Here is a 25,834-nt window from a genome sequence, read left to right as displayed (position 1 = left end):
CAGTAGGCAAAAATAATGATGGTATTTAAGCCTATGTATATAATTGTAATTAGTCATGGTTAATTAATGAACAAAGATTTTGTTAAGTCTTTTTTCAATTTACACACAGACAAGTGATAACAAGTGGATCAGCCTCGATCGCACTGGACTTAATTTGGTCAAATTAACCGAGTAAAACCGGCTAAACTGACAAAGAAAAGTCCAATCCAAACATTGGCAGACAGGGTTAAATTAACCAAGTCCAATATTTACTTTTACCGACCATGTGTGCCTAGTAAAACCAAACAAAAACATGGTTTCGGTAAAACTAACCACGCGGCTAAAAAGTCCAATCCGAACGTGTGACTGAAGTTGAACACGGGTAAAATTTTGGTAAAATTACGGTAAAACGAACTGCGTGAAAATATCAAAGTGCGAATGATGGTCAAATCTTTCATTGGGTAAAGCTATCGTTATGTCTAATTCTTGGTTCCCACTAGAGAGGCAACACGAGGACGTACCTCAACGTAAGTGAATTGACCAATCACAAGCGATGAATTATTCGAACTGTGACTTGTTATTGGTCAACATGCTTGCGTTGTGTTTACGTCCTTGCGTTGCGTCCAAGTGGGAACCAAGCTTTATGACCATTTTACACAAAACGCAGAGCAGACGGGTGGCTGAGCGGAAACCCGAGAAGATACGTATCTACGTGGAACAAGCTACGTACCGCTCGTCTCTATGGCCAAATTTATGATAATTATAAGTACTGATAGGTCTATAATTAGATAAAGTATCTCGATTAGTCTCAGTAATGGTAATTAAAATAGTTAATATTGAAAGAGACGGTATAGAGTTTAGGCCAAGTCAATAATAATTATGCAAATGATGATGATAATAATAACAACACATATGCCCACAACTTGACGTCATATTCCATCCTGAGTCAGCATATTGCAGACTATCGTCATCATTGGTTTACGCCTATTTGAAATTGTTTGCTGTTTTATAGTGACCTCTTTGGTAAACCTTACATAGGATTTGAAGATTTATTCATCTTTTCTGTTGATTAAAAAAAAACAGCCATTCCCCTTCCCTCCAAAAAAAGGCAAACAAACAAATAAACCACAGTCAATAAGCGTCATATGAATTTGTATCATATTATTGTTAATGTTAGAACGTCTTGTACGTGTACCACTATTCCAAAAGCGATGTTCGAATAAGGTTTGAATTTGAAAGATTCTTAAATTTAGTTAATTTCCTTTTTGGAAAAACTTCGTGTAAATCTGACTTAATTTAGTGACTACATATTGCCGGGTTAATGGCTAGATTATTCAAATGAACTTGTTCTTTCTTACCAGGAATCAACGTGTTTGGGAGTGACATATTATTACCATTTCATCACAGGCCTATATAATGGATACTAGTTCTACTGGATCGGACGACTCACTGGGTACAACTTACGGAAATACCACGACAGAAGCGCCAATATATGGTTTCCCAACTAGCACGTGGGATGACGCAACGTGGACTCTTACAAGTGCGTTCATCATATTTACAATGCAATCTGGTTTTGGTCTTTTGGAATCTGGTTCCGTTTCTCAAAAAAATGAAGTTAATATTATGGTAAAAAATGCAGTTGATGTATTATTTGGTGGAATTTCTTACTGGATGTTCGGATACGGATTATGTTTTGGTGTTTCTAAAGGAAGTAACTCGTTCGTGGGAGTTGGATATTTTTTTGTGGATGCAGATATGGACGACGAAACACTGGGACACCTTTTCGCGCACTTTTTCTTTCAAGCGTCGTTTGCAACTACGGCAACGACTATTGTTAGTGGCTCGCTTGCAGAGCGCACGAAACTGGAAGCATATATCGTGTTTTCGTTTCTTAACACATTGGTTTATTGCTTTCCTGCTCGGTGGTTCTGGGCCGAAACAGGGTGGCTGAAGTCGATGGGAGCTGTAGATATAGCTGGGGCTGGCGCAGTTCATTTGGTTGGAGGGGTGACAGGTTTAGTTTCTACACTGATGCTTAAACCGAGAATCGGTAGATTTGACGCAGACTCCAGCGATGTTAAAAACATGGGGTCCCCTACCAATGCAATTCTTGGAATGTTTATGCTATGGTGAGTTTATTATTTATAATAGAGTATATTACGCCTAATACATATGAATTTACTATAAAAGAATCATATAATTTGAAGCTTTTTTATTAATTTCTATGTAAATTAGTTTAAAACGGTATTATTTCCATAATAATGTGTCATCATATTGTTATACTTGTATCACATATAATTACTAATTTGACAGGCAAACTTCTTAATTGCACACACATTTTAACATTATACAGTTTCATAAACATGATGAATAGGATATTTGTTGCTTTTAATAAACAAATACAATATTCCTTGATCTTGTTGTTTCGTCCAGAATAGTAGGCCCTATGCCTAGTTTGATGCTCTGTCTACACTATCAAACTTTATGTGACAAAAATAAGTGATGTGCCCATGGACATGATGATGTCATATCACTACTATATTTGGGCATATCACGATACTATAGTATTTATTGTCATTTATACAACAAGGTACAAATTAAATTTGGTTGGTTGATTTACATTTGATATAAATACAACAACAAAGAAATTTGCTATTAAATACATGAATATAATTATAAACAAATGATTGTCGGCAATGTTTAGTGTTTTGATTCAGAGTGATCAGTCTACCAGTAGGGCTACCATATTTGGGCGCACATTACACTTTTTTGTTAACTTGTTTGATAGTGTAGACAGAGCTTTAAATAGATATAAACTGCCAAAACACATTTTAGATTACGAAATAAAGATTCACCAACATTTCCTCTGAAAGAAAATTTGAAAGACGTATATAGAAAGATTCAGTGTATTCATTCATTCATTTGTTCATTCTTTCCTTCATTCATTATTTCGTCAAACACACATTATGTTTTTGAAAGTAAAAGCGTTTCCAGTTAAAATAAAATACAGATAAAATACAATTAAAAACAAAAACAAGAAAACCAACTTCTAGATTAAAAGTTACGGTAGTTAAAATGATAAAAATCACCATTATTGTTCTAAGAATAATCCTTTTGCTTTCATTGATGACATTTGATTGCTATCAATATTAGATGACCTTTTCTGTTCAAAATAAGTAATCATTAAATGGATGCATTTACAAAATATAATTACTCCTAAACCCGTCCGATGATACACGGTTAATTGTTGTCATAGTGACTATTTATAACAAATTCTTATAATTCCGAAGATTAAAAGGTGTGGGAATGAAGAAGAAACAATTATGTGAATGTTCATGATGTCGCAATGACACAATGACAAGAAAATATCGATTTTATTGCCTTTTAGTTATTATAAAAACATTATTACGGCATGTTATGACTGAGCGATATATCTTTTCTGTGTTAAATATGCTATTAGCGATTGTTTTTGTTATTCTTCCATACGTTATATATATATATATTATTATTATTACTTGATAGGCCTAACCTCCTTTTTGTTCAAAGAAGTAATCTCTGATTCATGTCTCGTTTTTCATCTATTTGATTCAAGCTATTTTGTTAAAAAATACATAATTAATCCTATATTTCTTTAAAAGTGAAATATTGTATTCCACAATAATCTGATCAAGTATCAAACCAGTGATCGCAGTGAAACAGAATAAATATGCCTTCACTACTATCGAGAATCGACTGATAGGTGTATTGATCTATATTTGTTTCTATTTTAATTCTTTTCATCTAGTTTTTATCTTCTTATCCAGCAGATTCTGCAGCTGTCACTAAATAGAGCCTAGCCGACTATCGCAAGTCATCTAGAACGAGTTTACCTGTATTAGATAGTGTACTTTTAATACACGTTATCTCTTTCAGTAGGTTCACAAATTGCTCTTTAGTGACAACTGCAGATTTGGGTGCCTTATCTTCGTTTTAAATTAAGCCTACTTACTTTAGGGCAGTTAAACACATAATTCCGTTCTTTTTTCCGTAAATGTTAATTCTCATATGAATACATTTTTGACATTATTCTATTTTAATATACCTATAATAATAATTATATTATTAATAACATTATTTCAAATTTAAAGACGTTTTTAAATATTACCTTACCCTACCTCTTCGGACTTCGTGCACCATAAGGCTACAGTGGCCAGTTTGCCAGTTGGTTCTATCAGCGGCAATTGGTTTGCTTCGTTCCATGCCCTTCATCTTAAGCATTCTCTCTCTTCCACTGTCCTCCGCCATGTTATTTTGGGCCGTCCGACTCTTCTCATGCCTTCTGGTTTCCATGTCATAGACTGACGATTGGTTTCCATTCTCAATACATGGCCAATCCATTTCCATCTTTTAATCTTGGTGTCTTCGTTTATTCTTTTAATTTTGGGTTTTTTAGTAGATTTTAAATATTATTATTGTTTTATTTACTTGATCTTGACAATGTTTCCATGTTGGTTCTTACAACGTTGATCTATATTCTGTTTGTCATAAATGATGGTACTGAATGTGAAATAGTATACCCTCATTTACCATGGCCTAATTAAATTTAAAATAGAATAAATAGATATTTTTTTTTATAGAGCGCTTTTCCAATTACAATTCAGCTATAGATTCTTTATGTTATGAACATAATTAGCAGATTATAATTTTTTTTTAAATTTATAGGTGGGGTTGGCTGGGGTTTAATTGTGGCAGTACGTACGGTATAACCGACTATCGTTGGGAATTTGCCGCAAGGTGAGTGTTTTTATTGCAACTTAGCAAATTCAAATTACTTTAATAACAAATAATCAATGTCTTATTATCTTATAATGCGTTTGTCGAGGACACTTGGACAAGAAAAGCTCAGAAGCAACTATGGAAAATAAATTAACTTTTATCGTGTGTTAATTTTGTTGTAAAAACACAATCATTTTTTGATCACGTTCTTCGGATCATATAAAACAAAATGTTAAGACGTTAAGAAGTTGAGTCACATATATTAACTTGTTTATTTCTTCTTTTAATAAAAAAAAAGTCACAACTAAAAAAACGAAAAAAAATCCCACCAAAACTTGCGGAAGCTTTAAACACTTCGTTCTCAGGATCGCTACGCAATTGGACACATGTCGCGCGCTTTCAACCTCGCGTCTCGAAACTTTTTGATGATGAATCCGATTTATTCCACATTACGAAAGCATTCGTCTTCATGTCATTTCCAACAATTGATCATCATCATGACATGCGTTTATTTGAGTATTTACATTACATGTTACTATAAAAAAAACTGTTAAATAATAAAATACCCTTCTACTGCATATCCCCCAAAACATACCTATAGGTCCATGCTATAAACAGCACAACCTGCAGTGATAAATGTTTTAAATATGATTTCATATGCATATCGACCAACATTCATACTATCTAGCGATGTAAACGTGTACTACCGTGAAAAAAAACAAAAACAAAAGTGAAACACGTTGTTTCCTTTAATCGTTTATTAAACCCAAGTGAAATAAAGAATAATTTGGGTATAAAAAGAAATTGGATTAGTGAATACACTACACTTGTTGAGGCAATTCCAAAAATGTGGATAAATGTAATTAAGAAAAACAATAAACAGGTAAATAATATGGTTACAAAATGTGACGTAATCGATACAATTTTAGGAACGACCACAAAAGATGCATATTTATACTTTGTCGACAGCATTTTTATTCCTCCTCAATGTATACGTAAATGGGAGAATGTCTTTAAAATTACAATGAAATGGCCAGAAGTTTGGAAACAAAAAGTATTAAATGAAAAAAGCAAAAAATATGCACAATTTAATTATAAATTGTTGAATCGAACTATTCCTACCAATAGTCGATTATATATGTGGAATATTAAGAGTACTAGTAAATGCAATAATTGTGATGCCTTTGACGATGAAAAACACATGTTCTTTGAATGTCCAGGTAACAAGAATTTATGGAGAAATATAGATAAAATTTTTAAAAATATTGATGGTAGTAAAAGCTCTTTTAAAGAGCTCATTCTTGGCAGTGGAAATTGTACAAAAAACCAATTATATACCATCGCTACCTATTCTATTTATAAAATAAAAATATATAATGAATTAAAAATCCGTTTTGTCAAAATCCATGGGTGGTCTTTAAATCTAATGTAGTTGATATGACTGCCGTAGGTTTGATTTAAATATGTTTTATTATATTTATTTTACCATACAATGTAGCATAATTATATTGCATGAATTAATTTTAAATATATTCAGTTTATGTTACACAACAAAAGTGAAAAAAAATCTGCAATGCAAATGGTGCTAGTTTTTTATGTACATTCATATATTTACAATATATAAGATACTTTTTATTAATCATTCATGGTGTTCCCACCTCCTGATGAGATATTTTATATAGCCATTTTAGATATACCGATGTATATACTACACTGTATTGTAAACATTATTTATGCATTGTTACTTTTATTTACTATGAACTTGAGTATCCTAAATTCAAGAAAATAATGGAAAAAAAAAGAGAGTAATATGTCAATATGTATTTGTAATAATTATGATGAACGAATAAATGTGGTAGATTACACCACAAAAGAGAAAAAAAACTACCGTGTATTATAAATTTCAAAAGTAAAAAAAAATCTATAATTGTCATAAAGAAAATATTTTGTTGTTTTGTAATGAATTGTCATTTTGTATTAATTTTTTGTCATAATTCATCGTTCGAATATTTATAATCGAAATTTATGAGGTAACCTTGAATAGTTCAAACGAAATTAAAAACGCATAAAATAGTGTGTATTCACAACAGTAATAAATTGTATCAAATATATATTCCCTCGAACATAATATCATTCCCTCGGGGATGTCAAATCTTATATTTCACCTCTAAGCAGGCAATATCTGTATATTATTACACAGTTATTCGGTGACATAATGAACAAAAACGAGCGATGAATGTCGATAAAATAGGCATTTAACTCACCCTGTGTGTAAGCATAGAACATGAACCTGTAAAATAATGTCCATGCACAGATCGCTCGGTTCAAGTCAATACAAAAGAAAATTGGAACTCTTATGAGTTATGTTTGATACGATTATGCAATGCGTTTATAATCATGATAATTATAATTAACTCTAATTCTATGATTGCAGATCAGCTGTTGCTACTATTACGTCATCTGTTGCTGGTGGTACCACTGGTATATTGCTTAGGTAAATATAATGTTTATCTTTCTATTTTAAAAAACCCTCACTTTTCAATCCGAATTTATACTTTGATGGTAGCCTATAGGCCTATATAGTATAAAACTATTTTGTAGGCTTAACAGTCTCATGCAGTATCGTGTCTGCAGACAACCTCCTCCTTAGTCTTACCATGGAGGTATAAAATACCTCCATGGTCTTACCAAGTAGGCCTACTAAATTGAAGGAATAACGTGATAATGCTATGGGCTAATTATATCCAATATCTGCCAATAGAGCCTACTTTAACCTATATTCATCTAACACAATAGCTTTGAAGTCCAGTCGATTTAAACTCCTCAGTCATAATAGCTTTCAATGGAAGATTCATCAATCTTACTGACTTCCTCCATTTCTACATAACAATTAGCCTAAAGCTGCTTTTAAAGGTGAAATTCGAAACTAGAAAATCAATCTTTCGTTAAATGTTAATCGATCATCTTTTAATTCAAACACAATCATCAGGCTGCAATTATACCTTGATAAATAGAGAGATTGCGGTATTTTAATCATTATAGCACCGCTAGTTACTATAATGTTGGGCGCGCCTTGTACCAGATTACGTGTAACGTAGACAACAATGGTTAATGAGATTGCTTGCTTTGATTCCAAACCTTTTCATTTATATTCCAACAATTCAACCCTTTGAAACAACTTGCACATTGTTTTACGATACGGGAACTCCATTACGCAATGTCAGAATCAATTTATACTATAGATCAACTCGTGTTATTTCCATCGTAACATTGAAGATGCTGCAACTAGTTTTTAGGGTTAATCAACAAGGTCATACATGGCTGCAGTCGCGTGCGCAAATTTGAGTTAGTGTTTACCGACCGACCGACCAATCGACCGACATAGTGAGCTGTAGAGTCGCGGTTTCATGCGACTAAAAATGCTGCTGGTGATACCCATTTGGCCAGAAATTAATACTTTACCGAATTCAAATCCATCCAAATCTGCAAATGTATCTAGGTAGATCTTAACCGACTATTGACAGTCATCTAAATAGTGTGTCACGTCTGTTGTCAATTAAACATATTATACAATGTTAATTGCATCTCTACAGAAAACAACACATCTTGTAACGAAGGTTAAATAAAGAGTGTTTGTACCTGTGGAGTTGAAGGGGTTGTATGTATTACTATTATATCTAGATTATCAATAATTGTCGATAAAATCTTCTTGTTCATGAATGCTGATGCGTATCACACTCAAGATCATCAGATTATCACACAAATCCTTAATATAAATGTTTATTTCATTTATACTATTGTTGTTTGTATTCCAGCTATATATCTAAAAGGAGGAAGTTTGATGTGTCATACATTATCAATGGTGTATTGGGAGCCCTGGTATCCGTAACAGGTAAGACGAGTTTCTGTCTAGAGCCCGATTGTCATATCTATGCCTTAATTTACGTAACATAAGAGGGAGTCTTGATATTTGTATTTGGTAAGAAAAGTATTGATTACTTGATAGCCCCGATTGTCATTAGGCCTACGTGACATGGTTTCCGCAAGAGTCTTGCCGAGAGTCATAATTGTTGAGACGTACCGATAGTTTTTCGTTTATTGGCGAGCCTAAGACTCGGGATTCCGACAAGTTTTCGGAAAATATGCGAAATATAGAACATTGTGTTAATTTCAGAGGTTCATAATTTCCAATGTTTAAGCTCTGAAATCCTCCGCCGCACCCACTCCACTGTCTCCACTGGTGTTTTATGGATAGTAATTCATTATATTTTTCATTCCTTACGACAAAGCTACATTATAATAACGAATTCGAACAACCAATTGGTTTAAGATATCCAATTAATATCGGAATACAATAATAACCTGTATTGTGTTTGTTTTAATAAAGGAGTACGAATAACAAAGCTAATCTTCTATGTTGCTTGATTAAATCGAGACGTTAATTACCAGTCGATCTATCGTATATTACAAATGATATTATCTGTCGTTATATTGTTCGATTTTTGGGTTATTTTTAGTCATTCTCACATTAATAATTGAAGTATTAACTGTAAGATACAGGTGATATTTCATAAATTACTAATAGTATATAATTGAATAAAGTGAATAAAGGTATGATATTTGTTATGATAATTTTGTATCTTAACAACAGTGTATGAAGGTTTTAATATTTATGTTTTATATAAAATGTTAGCGTTTTGTGCATTGTGTCGGCCTTATGAGGGTATCATTATTGGAGCTGTCGGAGCACTGATTGCATGTTGTGGATCAGTTTTAATGGAAAAACTCAAAATAGATGACCCTGTTGGTGTATTTCCGGTTCATGGTATGAGCGCAATTTGGAGCATGTTAGCTGTTGGCGTGTTTGGGCGTATTGATACTGAAGGCAACCTAATAAGACACGATGGTATGTTACATTTAATATTTCTTTTTTCTTTCTCTTAATACTGTGTTTTGGTTTTAAGAAGTTAAATAAATTATTAATTGTAAAATAATAGGTCATTTAAAACACTATTCTAGATAAAAAGGAAACAACTACTATTATTCCTCTTTTTCACATGTTGTCACAATGCTTCGAGACTTTTTGCGCGTTATAAATTTAAAACCATTAACCTGTATATATTTATTGTATTGTAGGACTGTTGTCTGGTGGAGGGTTTAAACTACTTGGTATCCAGGCTCTAGGGTGTGTGGCAATATGCGCATGGAGCGCTAGCTGTTCTTTTATATTACTTAAATTTCTTGATATAACAATTGGTCTGCGCATGTCGAAACACGAGGAAATCCTTGGCGCAGATTTGACAGAGCATTCCATACGAGGCTCTTACGATAGAAGAACTGGTATATTACGAGACGAACAAGGAAATTTGGTATGTGTTGTAAACAAATTTGGCGACGATAACTATTTTAAAGAACTTAAAGAAATAGTGAAACAACTTCATTTTGGTGGTTCAGCTATTGACAACGATGTCTCAGAATATTGTTACGGGCGACGTAAATCAGCTTTAGGATTCACTCGATCGGTTTCTCTTCGACGATCATCGCGGTTGTCCCGTCAGATGTCGGGGAGTAGGCACAGACATCCAAAGAGCAAATCACACGACGATACAGCAGAAGACGTTCTCAGTCCCGAGGACGTTGTTTTAGAAAACGTTCATGCTTCAATTAAAGAAGAAATTTTTACAATTGATGGGATCTTGAGAGATAATGATCAATTGGTTACTGAGGACATAAGCATTAATCAAAATGCACTCAATAGAAATGATAGTATTGGTCGATCGAATGGCAGTAATGATTCAGGGGTCGGCATGTAACCATTTTGATAATCTGGTGGCTGGATCCTGAAAAGTACCTCTGTCACGTCTGACAACAAATATTAAATACTTGAACAAGTGCAGCGAATTTAAGAAGGCTAAAGATGTTAACAGAGGTACACATTTATTAATACAAGTTAAAGTACTGTACTTTAAAATGGCCAGACAATATCTCATAGTCATGTTTACATTATGAATAACTAAAGACAACAAATCATCATTTATCAATCAATCATTTAATTTATTTATAAGTAATTAAAATGCTGATTAGTTATACCATCAGCACCAGATGTTTTTCAAAATGTAATAGACTTACTAGTACTCAATTAGATTTTGAATTACTGTATGTCTGTCACTCTGGTTAGTTAGAAAAAGACGCTCTTTTACTTACGTTGTTAGTTCATAAAATGTCTGATTATGATTGTAACTCGGCTATGTATGGTTTTACACGTTTTTTACCTACCTTTTAAAACTTTAAATCTGTTTTGTACAGTCTATACCCAACGCGCCAATTTTAGTGACGTCATCATGGTCCCCTATTTCTTTGAATTTTGACTGATTAATTAATTAAGGGTGGAATCAATACGTGGGTTTGTTTCTTATTAAAACGAGCGTTTGTTTATCCTAATTTAAATTTTAACAAACAAGAGTTAATAATAATATTTTATCATCGTATTTTTTATTAATAATGGATCGTTTACTTCAATTAAAATTAATTGATTATATTTAGGCCTAAGCTTCTAATTAATCGATAATTTAAGCTAATCTAATTAATCGATTAACGTAAAATGATAATGAATCGATTAACTAAGCTAATCTAATAGATTGATTAACTATAAGCTAATATGATTAATCAACTTTAATCTGAATGAATAAGTAATTAATCAAAATTTAGCAAAATATATAATAATGAATCGATTAGCGCTAGCCTAATGAATCGATTAATAATGGATCGATTAGGCTTTAAGCTTATAATGGATCGATTAAGTTTATAATCAACCGATTAAGCTTTTTAATCTTATATGAACCGAATAAGCTTTAAGTTATATGATGGATCGATTAAGCTCATAGTTGATCGATTAAGCTTTGAAGATGTATTGTCCCTTTGACTAATTCCAAAAAAATAAAAAATAACAGATTTCGAAAAAAGGTGGGTCATTTTGAAGTATCATAATAGTTATTAACTATCACCAAAAATGTGTTGAAAAAAAAATCATTTAACTGAAATACAGACGTTTTTTTGTTAAAAAAATAACTTTGACTTCCAGTCAAAGTTTTCGATCAAAACATACCTCATAATGCAACGCGCTTGTTTGGCTACTCTGTATGCATAATCGTTAAACTTCCTCACGATCTGTGTGAAAATACCTTCTCAACCGTGACGAGTTGTAAACAATCCTAATTAGCATATGCATAATGCGTACTCGTGGTTTGAAATCTTTGTTTACTTTCGCTCGCGACCATTTTCCAGACGAAATGTAATCAAATCAATTTACCTGTTAATTACGTAAACTTATTGTTTTTGGCTCGAATTTTCGACTTCAAGTGAATAAATGTAATATTACTTTGATATGGCCAATTTAAATTTAGAATATTTTGACCTTCATTTTTGTGTGTTTCAAGGGACAATACATCTTTAAGCTTATATAATGGATCGATTAGGTTTTAAGCTTATATAATGGATCGATTGACTAAATAACTAACTACCTAGTTAATCTCCATTACTGAGTTAAATTGCAAACGTGTTTAATATGATTAACGTATACATAAAATATAATCAAACAATATTGTAACGCCATCAATAATAATGTTGATAATCAACGTCGATACGAGTAGGTGCTTTTAATATAAATGATTATAATAGGCCCATCAATACTTTAGCTGCTCTGTGTCGGAATACCTGAATCTATATATAAATTATGGTTAATTCTGACATAGGCGAGCACAATGCAAAAACTTCGGTACAAATCTCCTACCTTATCTATCTCAGATGTACCGCGAAACGTAGATTTGATAACATTAGTGTTCAGTTCGACGCTATTTTTCCATATTTCTATCTTAGGAAGATATTATAAAGGGTTTTATAAGAAATGTTCTGATTTCAATCGGTAAATGTTAACTCTACGCGCGGTAGAAGTAATTTCCGGGTTCACGGTAAGGTGTGTCAATCACCTTGCAAGTTCCCTGCATGGTTGGTTTCAACCAGGGAGTTGTAAAACAACTCCCTGTTTCAACTAAGTTGGCCGTTGGTGTTTGGTGGCGATAGCCATTTTGGTTTTTTGTTTGTTTTCGGACCGCGCGTGTGAAGGTATAGTAATTACATAAAGATAAAATTAAATATATTCATAAAACATAGGAGTAAATTGTGGGAAATAATTATATAAAATGACATCGAGAGAATTGATGTCATTGATGTCTTTTGTTTGAAATCGAATGAAACCCCGATAGCTGAGTTGTTGAGTAAGCTGCCAGGACTTTATGTATACTGTGCGATATCTGTGTCCCGTCAGGACCCTGTGATACTTCTGCCCATGTTGCAAGCCGTCTAAAACGTCTTCCTTCTTAGGCCAAAACGGCTCACTGTGTCGCGGAATAATGTATTAATTATACCAATTAGGATGGTATTTATTTGAATAAATGCCCGGAACACCTCCTCAATAAAACATCACTTAAAATAAGTATCGCCACTCCCCTCCCCCCCCCCCCATCCAAATACCTTCTAATAAACGCCTATCCACATTTATACACACAGTATTGTATTATATTTATAACACAATTATACTATTTTTAGTAGATTTCATCGGACTGTTATCTACAATTTACCAAGCATTTGTTATTCTTTTTTACCACTTTTTATATCTACAATAAGCACTTTACGTAAATTAATTATCTAAGACACTGTGAAACAGGTTAGTGAATAGGTTTAGTTTTACGAATATAAAAAGTATTTAAATAATGGTAAGCCTGCAGGCCAGAATGTCCATCTAAAACTTTTACCCGAGTCATTATCATTCCGAGAACCATCGTCTACACGCTCGCTCCCCCTCTAGTATATTAAATGTTCGAAACGATCGATTAGGCCTCTATGTTATAAGAAGAGTAAAATAAGATAAACATTATTGTCACGTTTACCACTAAGGTATACATGGATTTTTGACAAATAATATCATAATTAACATATAGATAAAAAGTAATATTATAAGAAAAATATAATTTAAAGTTCCCAGATTTGCTTGTGTAATATTCTGTACAGTATATAATATATTATAACTCATTTATTGCAATACTTCTTTTTACTGTTGTTAAATAAATTAATTATTATGCTTTGTAAAATTGTATAATACACATTGAATGTTGCAATATTGTAGCTTAAATTATACAACCAACATCTCTCATAACACAATGTGCATTAGTGCATAAGGAACTGATTTTCCCTTCGATTGCCAGTGTATGTTGCAAGGTGATGGCGATGATGATAGTGATGATGGTGATGATGGTGATAATGACGATTTTAATGGTGATGGTGATGATGGTGATGATGATAGTGATGATGGTGATAATGACGATTTTAATGGTGATGGTGATGATGGTGATGATGATAATGTTGATGATGATGGTGATGATGGTGGTGATGATGATGGTGGAGATGGTGATGGTGGAGATGGTGATGATGATGATAAAAGTGGTGATGGTGATGATGATGGTAATGATGATGATAAAAGTGGTGATGGTGATGATGATGATGATGGTGGTGATGGTTATGATGATGATGATAAAAGTGGTGATGGTGATGGTGATGATGGTGGTGATGATGATGGTGGTGATGGTTATGATGATGATAATGGTGATGGTAATGGTGATGGTGATGGTGATGGTGATGGTGATGGTAATGGTGATGGTAATGGTGATGCTGATGATGATGATGGTGATGGTGATGATGGTGGTGATGATGATGATGGTGATGGTAATGGTGATGGTAATGGTGATGCTGATGATGGTGATGGTGATGGTGATGATGGTGGTGATGGTGGTGGTCGTGATGGTGATGGTGGTGGTGATGATGATGACGACGACAATGATTGTGATGATGGTGATGATGATGATGACGACGATGATTGTGATGATGGTAATGATGATGATTGTTATATGGAAGAACAAATCCATAAAATATGTTGATTATTATTTTACAAACGTTACACAAGCTATACAAGTTACACCATTGTATGTGTAAGTAACATATACTATTGACTATAATGAAAGTATAACATCATCTTGGACAAATTGAGACGTGACAAAATACAGAGAATCTAAAAATAACATAAATTTTGTTACTGTAGTAATGAAATAACATAACTGGCATAAAAAATACGTTATAAATATATACAGTATATATTTAAATTTTAAAAAATGGCACTATTATTACTAAATTTAAATTTAAATTTTATTCATTTTATTCATAAAAAAAAACATAAAAATGTTAAAACATGTCAAAGATAAAAATGCATAAAAGATGAAAAGGATCAACAACAAAAAGCTAAAAGCATGTACAAGGTTGAAGACCTAAAAAAACTAAACAGCTAAAACTATAAAAGGATATATACAATATATTAATATATAAATATAAAATAACATTGACTACTAATTAGATACCAATAATCGATACTTTAGTATGTAACAAGAGGAATTGAACCACAAAATGATTTTAGAGTTTTATTCTTCATCTATATTTAGCCGATTCTCAGTACTTTATCTATACTTTTCCCAGTATCATAGGCCAAGTCTGTAATTCAGTGTCTATGTGGCGCGGCACGTATGAAGCCTGTATCATGGCCAGGATCGCTTCGATTCAAAGTCTCTCCTTTCAACGTCGCCATTTCGAGATTCCATTTTGTCCATATAACCTATTGTATTCTGAAATAATATGATGGATCCAACAAAAATTAATTATCGCTTGATCCATTGAAAGTATGGTCATTGAACTAATAGTACAATGTTCTACTAGAAAATAATTATCGACCTTCTATCATAGATCAAATTCATTACATTTCGTCGTTTTAGTTATTGTATGTAGGCCTATCACTTAGGCCGATGTAATGGAAATTTCCAACGAAGTGTGCCAAGTATCAATGACAGTTTGATTATAAAATATATACTAAAATTGAAGAAGCAAAAGCGGTGACTCCAATCTGTAGGAGGGCTTAACATTTGACCTATATGAAAAGGGCCTACTAATTATATATTACTATATGATTATTTGGTGTTTTTAAAGAGAAATGGCTATAAAGGGACTAAATACATGTAAACAAACTCTTATATTTAAGTATAAAAATGGCAAATGATTTGAAATTTTCTTCATAATTATTAAGCCAAAATATTTTTTTTTTACTGCACTAACGGCGTCCCATAGTTAAATTTAAACTAAACAAAAACATGGCGGCGATATCGTCAGAAGGAGATCTTGATTTTAATCAACTGAAAGTTTTGGCCAGAGATGAACTTATTCGCACTCTTGAATCTGTAAGTAATTCACCAAATAATGAGTTTGTTATTGTTACTATGCTATTAATTTCCAGGTGACTGTTGCAGGTACGCCTAGCTAGGCCTAGGCCCTCCCTGTTTTGTATGAATGATAGCTTGTTGCAATGCTGGAGGATTCATCCAGGACACACACATATGTACAGGTCGTTTCGCCCTGATTTATAGCCTAGGCCTAGCTGTATTGCACAACCTCCGACTTTAGGTGTCATGTTTTATAACATTTAAAAAATTAAATTTTAAATAATTATTTTAGGCCTAGGCCTATAGATAATAAATAGCAATTACGATGTCATATATGCTTATACACACTAGTAGGCCTAGTTAGTAGGCCTACTGACTATATACACTGCCTCTATCTGGCCTGTTTTATCTTTATTTTGATATTTATTATTACAACTAAATGTTTTCTTAGATGCCGGATAGTAAGGATTTGGTGATTGAACCAAAACTTATGAAGATACTTGATAGGATTGCAGGTGCTCAGCTTTTACGGGTACAATTTATATTATTTTATATGTATTTTATAGTAAAGATAGTAAGGTTTGTATAGGCCTAGTATAATAATAATTATAGTGTATATAAATCAGTGTACAGTATTGCAAATTTTACTACTTGTTTTTATTCGGCAAAAAACAAATTGTAATAATTTTTATAACTAATATTATTAGTGGCTTACTGTAGTCGAATTTGTATTTATTTTATCATTGTTTGATGTTTGACTGTGTCAAGCTCTGTCTACACTAACAAAGTTTATGTGACAAAAAAATGTGATGTACCCATATGGACACGATGTCATATCACTACCACATTTGGGCATATCACTACCATATTTGGGCACACACTTTTTTTGTCAAACTATAGTTTGATAGTGTAAACAGAGCTTTAGACTTGTAAATGGTGGATCTTGAGTTCACTGTTGGCTGAGAAAATAAATAAAAAATCAATATATAAAATATATGGACAGTTCAGTGGTCAGTTTGGAAACAAGTTTACTAGAGAGGCTAGTAACTAATGAAAATGCTTGATGAATTATGGCTACAATTTTTATCTTTGCAGAACCATGGTGCCAGCAAAATATTCAAATTAGAACTAAATTCACCAAAAACGGACTCTGGACAGTAAGTAAAATCTAAGTTAAAAGAAAAACATTTTTTTTCCTTAAAAGTTTCTGTATCAAGTCAAATGTTCTGTATATTGTATAAATGTGATTTAAACAAATATGAAATAAATTCAACATGAAAATATTACTAAAATGTTTTGTTGTGATTATTCTTCAAATGTCTTTCTTGTACCTATCGAAGTTTCAGTAGAATAGCATTTTAATAATTACAGTATATCCTCGTCCTTTCGTCCATCCTATGTCTGATTTCACAAACAGGCATATCTCCGGGTATAGTCCCAGCATTGACTTTTTAATACACTGTATTCTTTGTTCTGTTTACTTGAGTTAAGCCTGCCACTGTCTTGAATTTTTAACGTTGTTTTATGTCGTCTGATGCAATAAAAATATCCTGTTTTTGCAGAAGGATGTACATTTGTCGTCCGACAGCTGAAAATATGAAAGTGATTGCAGGTAATAAAACATTTTTTTTTTTTTAAGTGAAAATATAAATAAAAAATTATAAAAGAATTTTTCTTTTTTTATTATTCCACCAACCAATTGTAAGGTCACCACTTGAGGAAACAAACAATGCACATAAAATACATGGAAGTTATGTTAATTTACAGTATAATAGAATATAGAATTCTAAAATAACAAAAACAAAAATGTATGGATTGAATAATTATACTACATATATTTAATTAACATTGTAGTTAACATCACTTCTGGTACAATAGCTCTTTAGTGGTAAAAAAAAAATACATTTTACAATTTAAAATGTATGCCTTTTGGATTGCCTGTAAATGCTTTTGTTAGCGGCTCTCAGACTTATGTTCTTGTGGTTATTTTATCTTACCAATAATATTGCGAATATAATAATTATTCATTTTTTTCTTAGATCACATTAAATCCGATAAACAAGGTGGCAAGAAAACGTCATACACCGTAGCTCTTATTCCAAAAAAGGTATTTGTCTTATTCCAAATCAATTATAGAGTGTTCTGTGAACAACAGCATTAAATTGTTATGGACTACTAAGAGTTTCACAGAGAAAACAAACACAAGATACTTTACACAAGGTGGAGTTGAACACGCCATGAGAAAATGTCAGACAGGAATAGAACATGATCCTTGGATTATTAGACGAGAACCCAATCCACTAAGCAGCCACTCCAAAATAAAAACAACATTTTTCTATCAATGCAATTATACATAATTTGTGATAATAATAGGTTTATTTTGTCCACCCCAGTTTAAACATAAAACGTTGAGTGGGCTTACATCAATGATGTTTACACAAGAAGATCCACTGATTAATTTCAGATAAAATAATACGAGTATAAATCCAATTAAAGAGTCAGGACACACTTCGAAAATTTGGCGTTTTTATCTATTTTATCATTTTTGAGAAAATAATCTAATAGATCGAAATGTCTAATTCACAAAATTATGTTTTTGTTTAATGAAAATTTATTTATTTCAAATTGTGCATTTTATAAACAAAATGTAATTATCTTAACTGAAAAGAAAATCGTTTTATTGTTTTGTAGATGTACATATGTGAGGTGATTATGGAGGAAGAAGGCGTTTATGGAGGTGAGTGGTTATTAATGATGATTCTTCTATTGTAATTCTATGTTCTATCCATATTCAGTCAATATAAGTTGATTAATAAAAAATATAAATAAACATATTGTATTTTTTAGATTGTATTACCATTTGTAGATGCTAGTTTGCAATTTTAATTGGACAATTTTTTTTTCTGAATTAAGATATTGATTTAGAACAAAATAATGTCAGCAACTATAGACTATATACTATATAAAATTTTGACCTAAAAGTGCTTAGGCTATTTTGTGCCTCACTTACATGGATAAGCCAAAAATTGCCTATAAGAGAGAGAGAGAGAGACATAACTTGAACATTCCTATATATAAATGGTACAGTCCACAAACCACTACTGTAAAGTAGCTTTGCGTCCAGGAATTACTGAGTCTGTACCCAGATTGTTACCTATAAGCATTATTTGTGTAGAAAGCATTGGTTTAAAACATAAACACATTTTGCTGAAAAACTCTATTTATTTCATTTCAGATGTTACCTTTGAGGAATGCAAGCTGGGACTTATTCCGTTAGACAATGACATTCTATCCTTAGAACTTCCAGAATTTTTCAAATCCTTTTATCTGGTATACTCTCTCAAATTTTTTATTTATAACTATATTTCTGAAATTATTATAAAATTATTATTTCTAAGGGAAATATTTGCATGCCATCATAAAAAAAAATTTAGACAAAGAAGAAGAAAATAACAGCACATCAACAGGGTATCATTTAAAATACAGAGAGTAAATTAATACAAGTTTAAACCGGGTAATAGCCAGACGATTTAAATATTTAAACACTACTGATAGAAAGTACTTTTTTATGTTCTTTTTCTCTTTATTTATGTCTGTATATGTTATTGTAAACAACTCAAATGTATGTATACCTAGTTGTAAATGTGGCATCAGTATATCTTATCTTAATTTTCATTTTAATAAAAAGCCCATAGTGGCATTATGGTAGTAATTAAGTAGACCTAAAAATATTATAATTTGTGTTTAATACAGCATGGGGATCAGAGCTGGATAAGTCCAATTGTTAATTCATTGATTAACCTTCAAGTTATATTCCACAAAATTCCTAATATATCCAGCCAAGGACGATGTGCAAAAGTGAGTAAAACTAATTTGTCTTAATAGTTCTTCCTTTAACAGCTCTTTTATTTGCACTCATAGTAATTGTCTAACATTTTAATTTACATGATGTACAATTTACCTAGGTGAAGAACAAATGTAACTGTGTGATGACCTGTTTGTTGCATTTTTGTTAATCTATGAAAACAAAAAGTGTAAAAAAATGCTGTTGAATAGGCTATTTTAATGTTACATAATAGTTATTCACTTTGACCAAAAATTGGATGGACAAACATAAATTATACCTGATAAAAAAACTCCAATTTCTGTAATTTATAATCAAAATAATAATCAACATTTAACATAATAATGAATACATATAGACTTAAATTTTTATTTCAAAGATCTATTGAATTCTTTTATGTATAAAAGTACTGTAATATTTATTCCTTGTTAATAAGGTTATGTTTAAAATGACTGAATATGAGTCTGTCATTGACACGTAAATATTTAAAAACATTGCTTGATTTTTTATTGAATTAAAACGTATTTATGCAGGTGCTAGATGTAGTACCTGTTTTACATATGATGAAAAAAAAAAATTATATAAAAACTTGTTTTGAATGTTTGACCATTACCTCTATGGCTTGACCCATTTCAGATGGTATTGGAAATGACTAAAACTATAGAGAATTTACAAGGAGGTGTGCTTGGGGATCCTGACCACCAGATTGGTCATCTGTTTTTGATTGACAGAGAAGTAGATATGGTAACTCCGCTCTGCACGCAGACAACGTATGAGGGTCTTGTAGACGAGACGTTTGGAATCAATTGTGGTATGTTAATGGATTTAAAATAGCTAGGTTGTCTTGATAAGTTAGAGAAACAGTGTGGTGATGTGAGACTCCGTTTTCGGACTTTTTCTGTTGTCTTAATCAATGTTTCTAACTTTAACGCTCAAATGAGTGAACTCATGAACAAATGCAATAGCGAAAAGAAACAAACTTATCTCATGGGCGACTACAATGTTGACCTAAATATGTACAACTCTGTAGGTAATGTCCAAGAACATGTCGACTTTATGATCTCAGAATCATTTATACCCCTAGTAAATAAACCGACGCGCATTACTGAGGAAACGTCAACAATAATAGACAACATTTATACAAACTCTCCAAACACTCATGACATTGAAACTAATATTTTGTTTAGTGATATATCTGATCATTATCCAGTAATAAGCATTGAAAAATATACGGAAAGTAAAACAAGCACATATGTTTTTAAGCGTAACTTTTCGACTGAACAAAATCAACAGTGGGATAATGTCTTAAATTGCTCTGATGCAAATGTATCATATAATCGATTCTCAAATACAATTACAACACTAATTGATAGATGTTTCCCGTTAAAAAAGGTTAGGTTGAAAACCGATAGAATAAGGTCACCCTGGATGACTGATGGTATAGAACGGTCTCTAAATACTAAAGAGAAATTATATATCAAATATAAAAAGAATCCTTCTAGTGTTAATAAATCAAAATATAAAAAATACAATAACAAACTAACAACAATCATTAGACAAAGAAAAATAAGTTATTATAAAGAGGACTTCAAAAAACGAAAAAATGACATGAAAAAAACATGGAGTGCTATAAATGCTATTCTGGGAAGAAATAAAAAATCGAAAATCCCAGCAAAAGTGACATCTCGTTCTGAAACATTTGAAACTCCAACTGATAAAGCGGAAGTCATGAACTCTTATTTTAATAGTATTGGTGAAGAAATGGCAGAAAAGGCAAATGAAAATTACCCACATGTAAATCCAATAGACTACATGAATAATCATAGCATACAAAACTCCATGTTCTTTACTCCGTTAACAGAGTAGGACGTCAAAACATACCTATCGGACCTGAACACAAGCAAGTCACCAGGCCATGATGATAAATAAAAATGCTGATATATTAACTAAACCTGTTACGTATTTAGTCAATCTATCACTCAGCACAGGAGTCTTTCCAAATAAACTTAAATTGGCAAAAACTATACTGGTATATAAGAGTGGCGTTAGAGACGATATACGAAATTATAGGCCTATATCCATACTATCTTGTATGTCAAAGGTGTATGAACGAATTGTTCATGAACAAACATTATCATTCCTAAATAAGTACAAAATCCTTAACGACAGACAATACGGTTTTAGAAAAGGGCACTCGACAAACCACGCCCTCTTGCAGACAATTGAGAAAATATCAATGGCAATTGACAATAAGCAGTTTGTTTATGGCGTCTTTCTCTAAGGCCTTTGATTCGATAGACCACAACATACTTAACTAAAAAATTACCCTATTTTGGGATCAGAGGTATTGTACATAAATGGTTCTGCAGTTATCTAAGCGAAAGAGAACAATTCGTAACTATTGACGGAATAAATTCTGACAAAAAGTTGATAAAATACGGTGTCCCTCAAGGATCAATCTTGGGTCCGTTATTATTCTTAATGTTTGTAAATGATATGCCATCAGTGTGTACCAGTACACAACTAATAATGTTTGCCGATGACACAAGTGTTTTCTTACAACAAAACAATGTAAACGAAGCTATTGATATTATGAATAATGAATTAAGAAAATTAAATTTGTGGATTAAGGCAAACAAACTTACCATAAATACTAAAAAGACCAAATTTATGGTTTTTAGTGGTAGAAATAGTACTATTGATACATCTCATGTAAACATTTTTATTGATCAAGACGTTATTGAAAGAGTTTATCAAACAACATTTTTAAGAGTCATACTTGATGAAAAAATAAATTTCTTACAGCATATTAATGTAATCACTAGTAAAATTTCTGCCATTATTGGAGCTATGAATCTCTTAAAAACCATACTACCATATGAAATATTGCTCATTATTTATAAATCCCTTATCCTTCCCATCATTACATATGGCATTACTGTGTGGGGTACTGGTAGCATAAATAATTTAAATAGAATTCACGTTTTACAAAAAAAGGCCCTCCGAATAATTTGTAAAGTCCACTACCTACATCCATCTTCTCCATTATTCATTAAAACTAATACCTTAAACATATTCGATCTATATGAAAAAAATGTAGCAAATTTAATGTTCCTCTACAAAAATGGAAAATTACCAGAGTCATTTGATGGATTTTTCCGCCTGTGGGCGCTCATAGCCGTTACGCCACTGAATAACCTTTCATACTCATGCATTTTATGAAGTGTACATTTATTTATTTATACAACTACTAAATTCAAATTCAAATTCAAATATTCTTAATTCATCATCAATCATGAAAATATACAACAATATATGAGAACATAAAAACTCAAAAGAGCTATAGAATTTATCCGTTATTATTTATATTGTATAAATTTATATTATATCTATATATTTAATTGTTACTTTTATCGGATTTTAGGATATTGTGAGTTTGGAAAAGATGTTACAGGGACGGATAAAAATATAAAGCTTTTATTGAATTATGAAGATGACGTAAGTAGTTACAAGTTACAAATGTTTATGAGGTCACTAGTGCAATTGATTTACTTTAATTACTTTTGTACAATTGTCTTTTTTCTATTCCAACATTGATCTTCACTTTATTTCTTTCAGGTATTTGAGGAAATAAGAAATCGTCATATAACAAATGTGTTTTCATTCCTCAAGGCCCAAGCACAACATGTGCAAAGTGGTTATATGGTGAGAATTAAACCTCATTGTAGGTTAAGAGGGAGGAATGATAAAATGACAATATATATAGCACTGTTATGTTGCAATTGAGGTGTATTTTGTATGATTTATTCAATTAAATGAAAACTTGCACATAGCAGTCAAAGACTGAATAAAACACATAGTAAAAACCATAACAATTTGTATACAATAAAACTGAAACTCAAAGTGTCACAAATCCAATAGTAATACTGTAACGTCAAAGCCAATACTGTAAAGTTTAACTTCTAATTTTGATCCCTAAAATGGTCTTATATAAATTGTTGATTATTGTTTATTGTTATAATATTGTTTGTAATAAAATGACCTTTTAAAAAATAAATGTTTAGTGAATAAATAGTAGTGAAAACCAACCCATCTCATAAACCAGTCAGCAACGAATAATGCACTAGTCCACTGAGGCATCCTGGTTCCACAAATTAATTAAAGACAGGATTAAGACAAGATTGGACAATTTTTAAACTGTTTGTTACCTTTTATATAATGTCTACTGTATTTGTAACATTCATATAATAATCATCATGTTGACACCAATTAAGTCAAATTAGAATGTTGATAATAATATAATAATAATAATGTGGAATTGTCAATGTATTTTATTATATTTATAGAAAGGTAAAAATATTACTCAGATTGGTCAGATGAAGGACTTTGTGAGTAATGAACTGAAAGACTTAAAACAACAGTCTAAATCATTAACAATCCGTAAGTATTTTTTAAACATTTCTGTGTACCAGCATCTTCACTAATTGTGTCCAAAGAGTTTATATGGATTAGCTAGAGGGCAGACTGCAATTTTATCGCAGTTCAAAATGGAAAGAAAAGATGATGATTTCAATCGACCATTTGATACACTAGTTACATCAATGTAAAGTTCTGTCTACACTATCAAACTAGTTTGACAAAAAAAGTGTGATGTGTCCAAATGTGGTAGTGCTATGACACCATCATGTCCATATATGAGCACATCACATTTTTTTGTCACATAAAGTTTGATAGTGTAAACAGAGCTTACAGTAAAGAACGTATTCTAAACGATCCTTGTATTAAAAAATGATAGGTAATTTATTGAATAAATCATTTAATTATTATATCAGATATTGGAGCAAGTGAGAAGATTTTACAGCAAACAACAAACGAACCAGATTCCAAGGAACATCTGCAAACTGAACATGGTAAGATATTAAGGGGAGTTTTAATTCGATGAAATATTTTCAAGATTAAACTGCCAAAAGTACTCAAATGAGGCTTCATTAAGGTGTCCTACTGCCACCTCTTTACACACTAAGCACACCAAGTTTTCTTGTTAGCCTACCTAAAGAGGTAGTAATGAGGATTCTCTAAACGAGCACTTGGACCTTATTATTACTATTCTCATTTTATACAAATTGATGGTCATAATATGAGTTCATTCACTGTTCTCATGACAACCCTGTTCCCTACATAAACATCTTATTGCAAGAGTGGAGTTATTTTCTGTTATGAAAACAAATCATGGCATCTGATTTGAACCAGGACCTTGGAATGGGTGCCAAGCTACAATTCCACTTCCCAATCTACAAGTTTGCTTTACATTGATACTGTAGTACCATATGCTTATCATCTCTAAAGCTCTGTCTACACTATCAAACTTTATGTGACAATAAAATGTGATGTGCCCATATATGGACATGATGATGTCCTATCACTACCATGTTTGGGTATATCAATACCATATTTGGGTACATCATTTTTGTCAAACTAATTTTATAGTGTAGACAGAGCTTAACTAGGCGAATATTTGCATGAATCGAACATTAATGTGCTCTGTTTGGCATTGCAAAAAAATAGATTGAAAGATAAAATGCATGCACATAACCCAATTATTTTTGTCTGGTGGGAAACAGACTTTAGAAGGCTGGTAATCTCCAGACTTTAAAGGCCTAGATTTCTTCTTTACATTTATTTTTTATTTTTCACCATTTAAACATTGTACTCATTTCAGTGGCCCTGAAGGGATAGTATATTTGTCACTTGCCGCATATCTATTTCCTATTGCAATCTATATATTAATTGTACTGTGCATTGAGGTTTCAGGTGAATGTGATTTTCAAAGGATTGTCTTATTATTTCTTAAGTTAAGAACTGGGTAACTCTCTAGTTCAAAATGTTAATACCTGTATGCAAGAATGTTATACATAAACTATTATAATTTCAGAATAATGATTAA

The 25,834-nt window shown here is 31.8% G+C and overlaps 2 protein-coding genes across 2 annotated transcripts in view; both read left to right on the top strand.

Moving 5' to 3' along the window:
• Nucleotides 1–1,362: 1,362 nt before the first annotated feature.
• On the top strand, nucleotides 1,363–10,556 carry LOC144854202 (putative ammonium transporter 2). Its single transcript, XM_078712116.1, has 6 exons — nucleotides 1,363–2,108; nucleotides 4,681–4,752; nucleotides 7,169–7,228; nucleotides 8,550–8,626; nucleotides 9,428–9,640; nucleotides 9,871–10,556. Exons 1-6 carry the CDS (start codon nucleotides 1,396–1,398, stop codon nucleotides 10,545–10,547), a joined length of 1,812 nt encoding a protein of 603 aa, XP_078568242.1. The 5' UTR covers nucleotides 1,363–1,395; the 3' UTR covers nucleotides 10,548–10,556.
• A 5,419-nt stretch (nucleotides 10,557–15,975) lies between these two features.
• LOC144854199 (vacuolar protein sorting-associated protein 33B-like) overlaps nucleotides 15,976–25,834 on the top strand; it is a 38,142-nt gene continuing 28,283 nt past the window's right edge. The window contains exons 1-13 of the mRNA XM_078712114.1: nucleotides 15,976–16,064; nucleotides 16,498–16,578; nucleotides 17,142–17,203; nucleotides 17,609–17,658; nucleotides 18,086–18,153; nucleotides 18,738–18,783; nucleotides 19,282–19,376; nucleotides 19,800–19,904; nucleotides 20,527–20,701; nucleotides 23,315–23,388; nucleotides 23,509–23,595; nucleotides 24,237–24,330; nucleotides 24,723–24,800. Of these exons, the coding sequence (XP_078568240.1) occupies nucleotides 15,978–16,064; nucleotides 16,498–16,578; nucleotides 17,142–17,203; nucleotides 17,609–17,658; nucleotides 18,086–18,153; nucleotides 18,738–18,783; nucleotides 19,282–19,376; nucleotides 19,800–19,904; nucleotides 20,527–20,701; nucleotides 23,315–23,388; nucleotides 23,509–23,595; nucleotides 24,237–24,330; nucleotides 24,723–24,800 (1,102 nt within the window). The 5' untranslated portion in view covers nucleotides 15,976–15,977. The remainder of the gene's footprint in view (nucleotides 16,065–16,497; nucleotides 16,579–17,141; nucleotides 17,204–17,608; nucleotides 17,659–18,085; nucleotides 18,154–18,737; nucleotides 18,784–19,281; nucleotides 19,377–19,799; nucleotides 19,905–20,526; nucleotides 20,702–23,314; nucleotides 23,389–23,508; nucleotides 23,596–24,236; nucleotides 24,331–24,722; nucleotides 24,801–25,834) is intronic.

The sequence above is a fragment of the Antedon bifida genome, chromosome 10 (assembly GCF_963402885.1).
Source record: "Antedon bifida chromosome 10, ecAntBifi1.1, whole genome shotgun sequence".
Taxonomy (NCBI): domain Eukaryota; kingdom Metazoa; phylum Echinodermata; class Crinoidea; order Comatulida; family Antedonidae; genus Antedon; species Antedon bifida.
The sequence above is the reverse complement of the archived record's forward strand: the minus strand, read 5'-3'. Positions and strand labels throughout refer to the sequence as shown.

Excerpts from the sequence above, each read along its gene's own strand:
- LOC144854202 (XM_078712116.1), top strand. The coding sequence starts at position 1,396 with ATGGATACTAGTTCTACTGGATCGGACGACTCACTGGGTACAACTTAC. Across the intron at positions 7,229-8,549 it reads ACCACTGGTATATTGCTTAG|CTATATATCTAAAAGGAGGA; the intron begins GTAAATATAATG and ends TTTGTATTCCAG. Across the intron at positions 8,627-9,427 it reads AGCCCTGGTATCCGTAACAG|CGTTTTGTGCATTGTGTCGG; the intron begins GTAAGACGAGTT and ends ATAAAATGTTAG.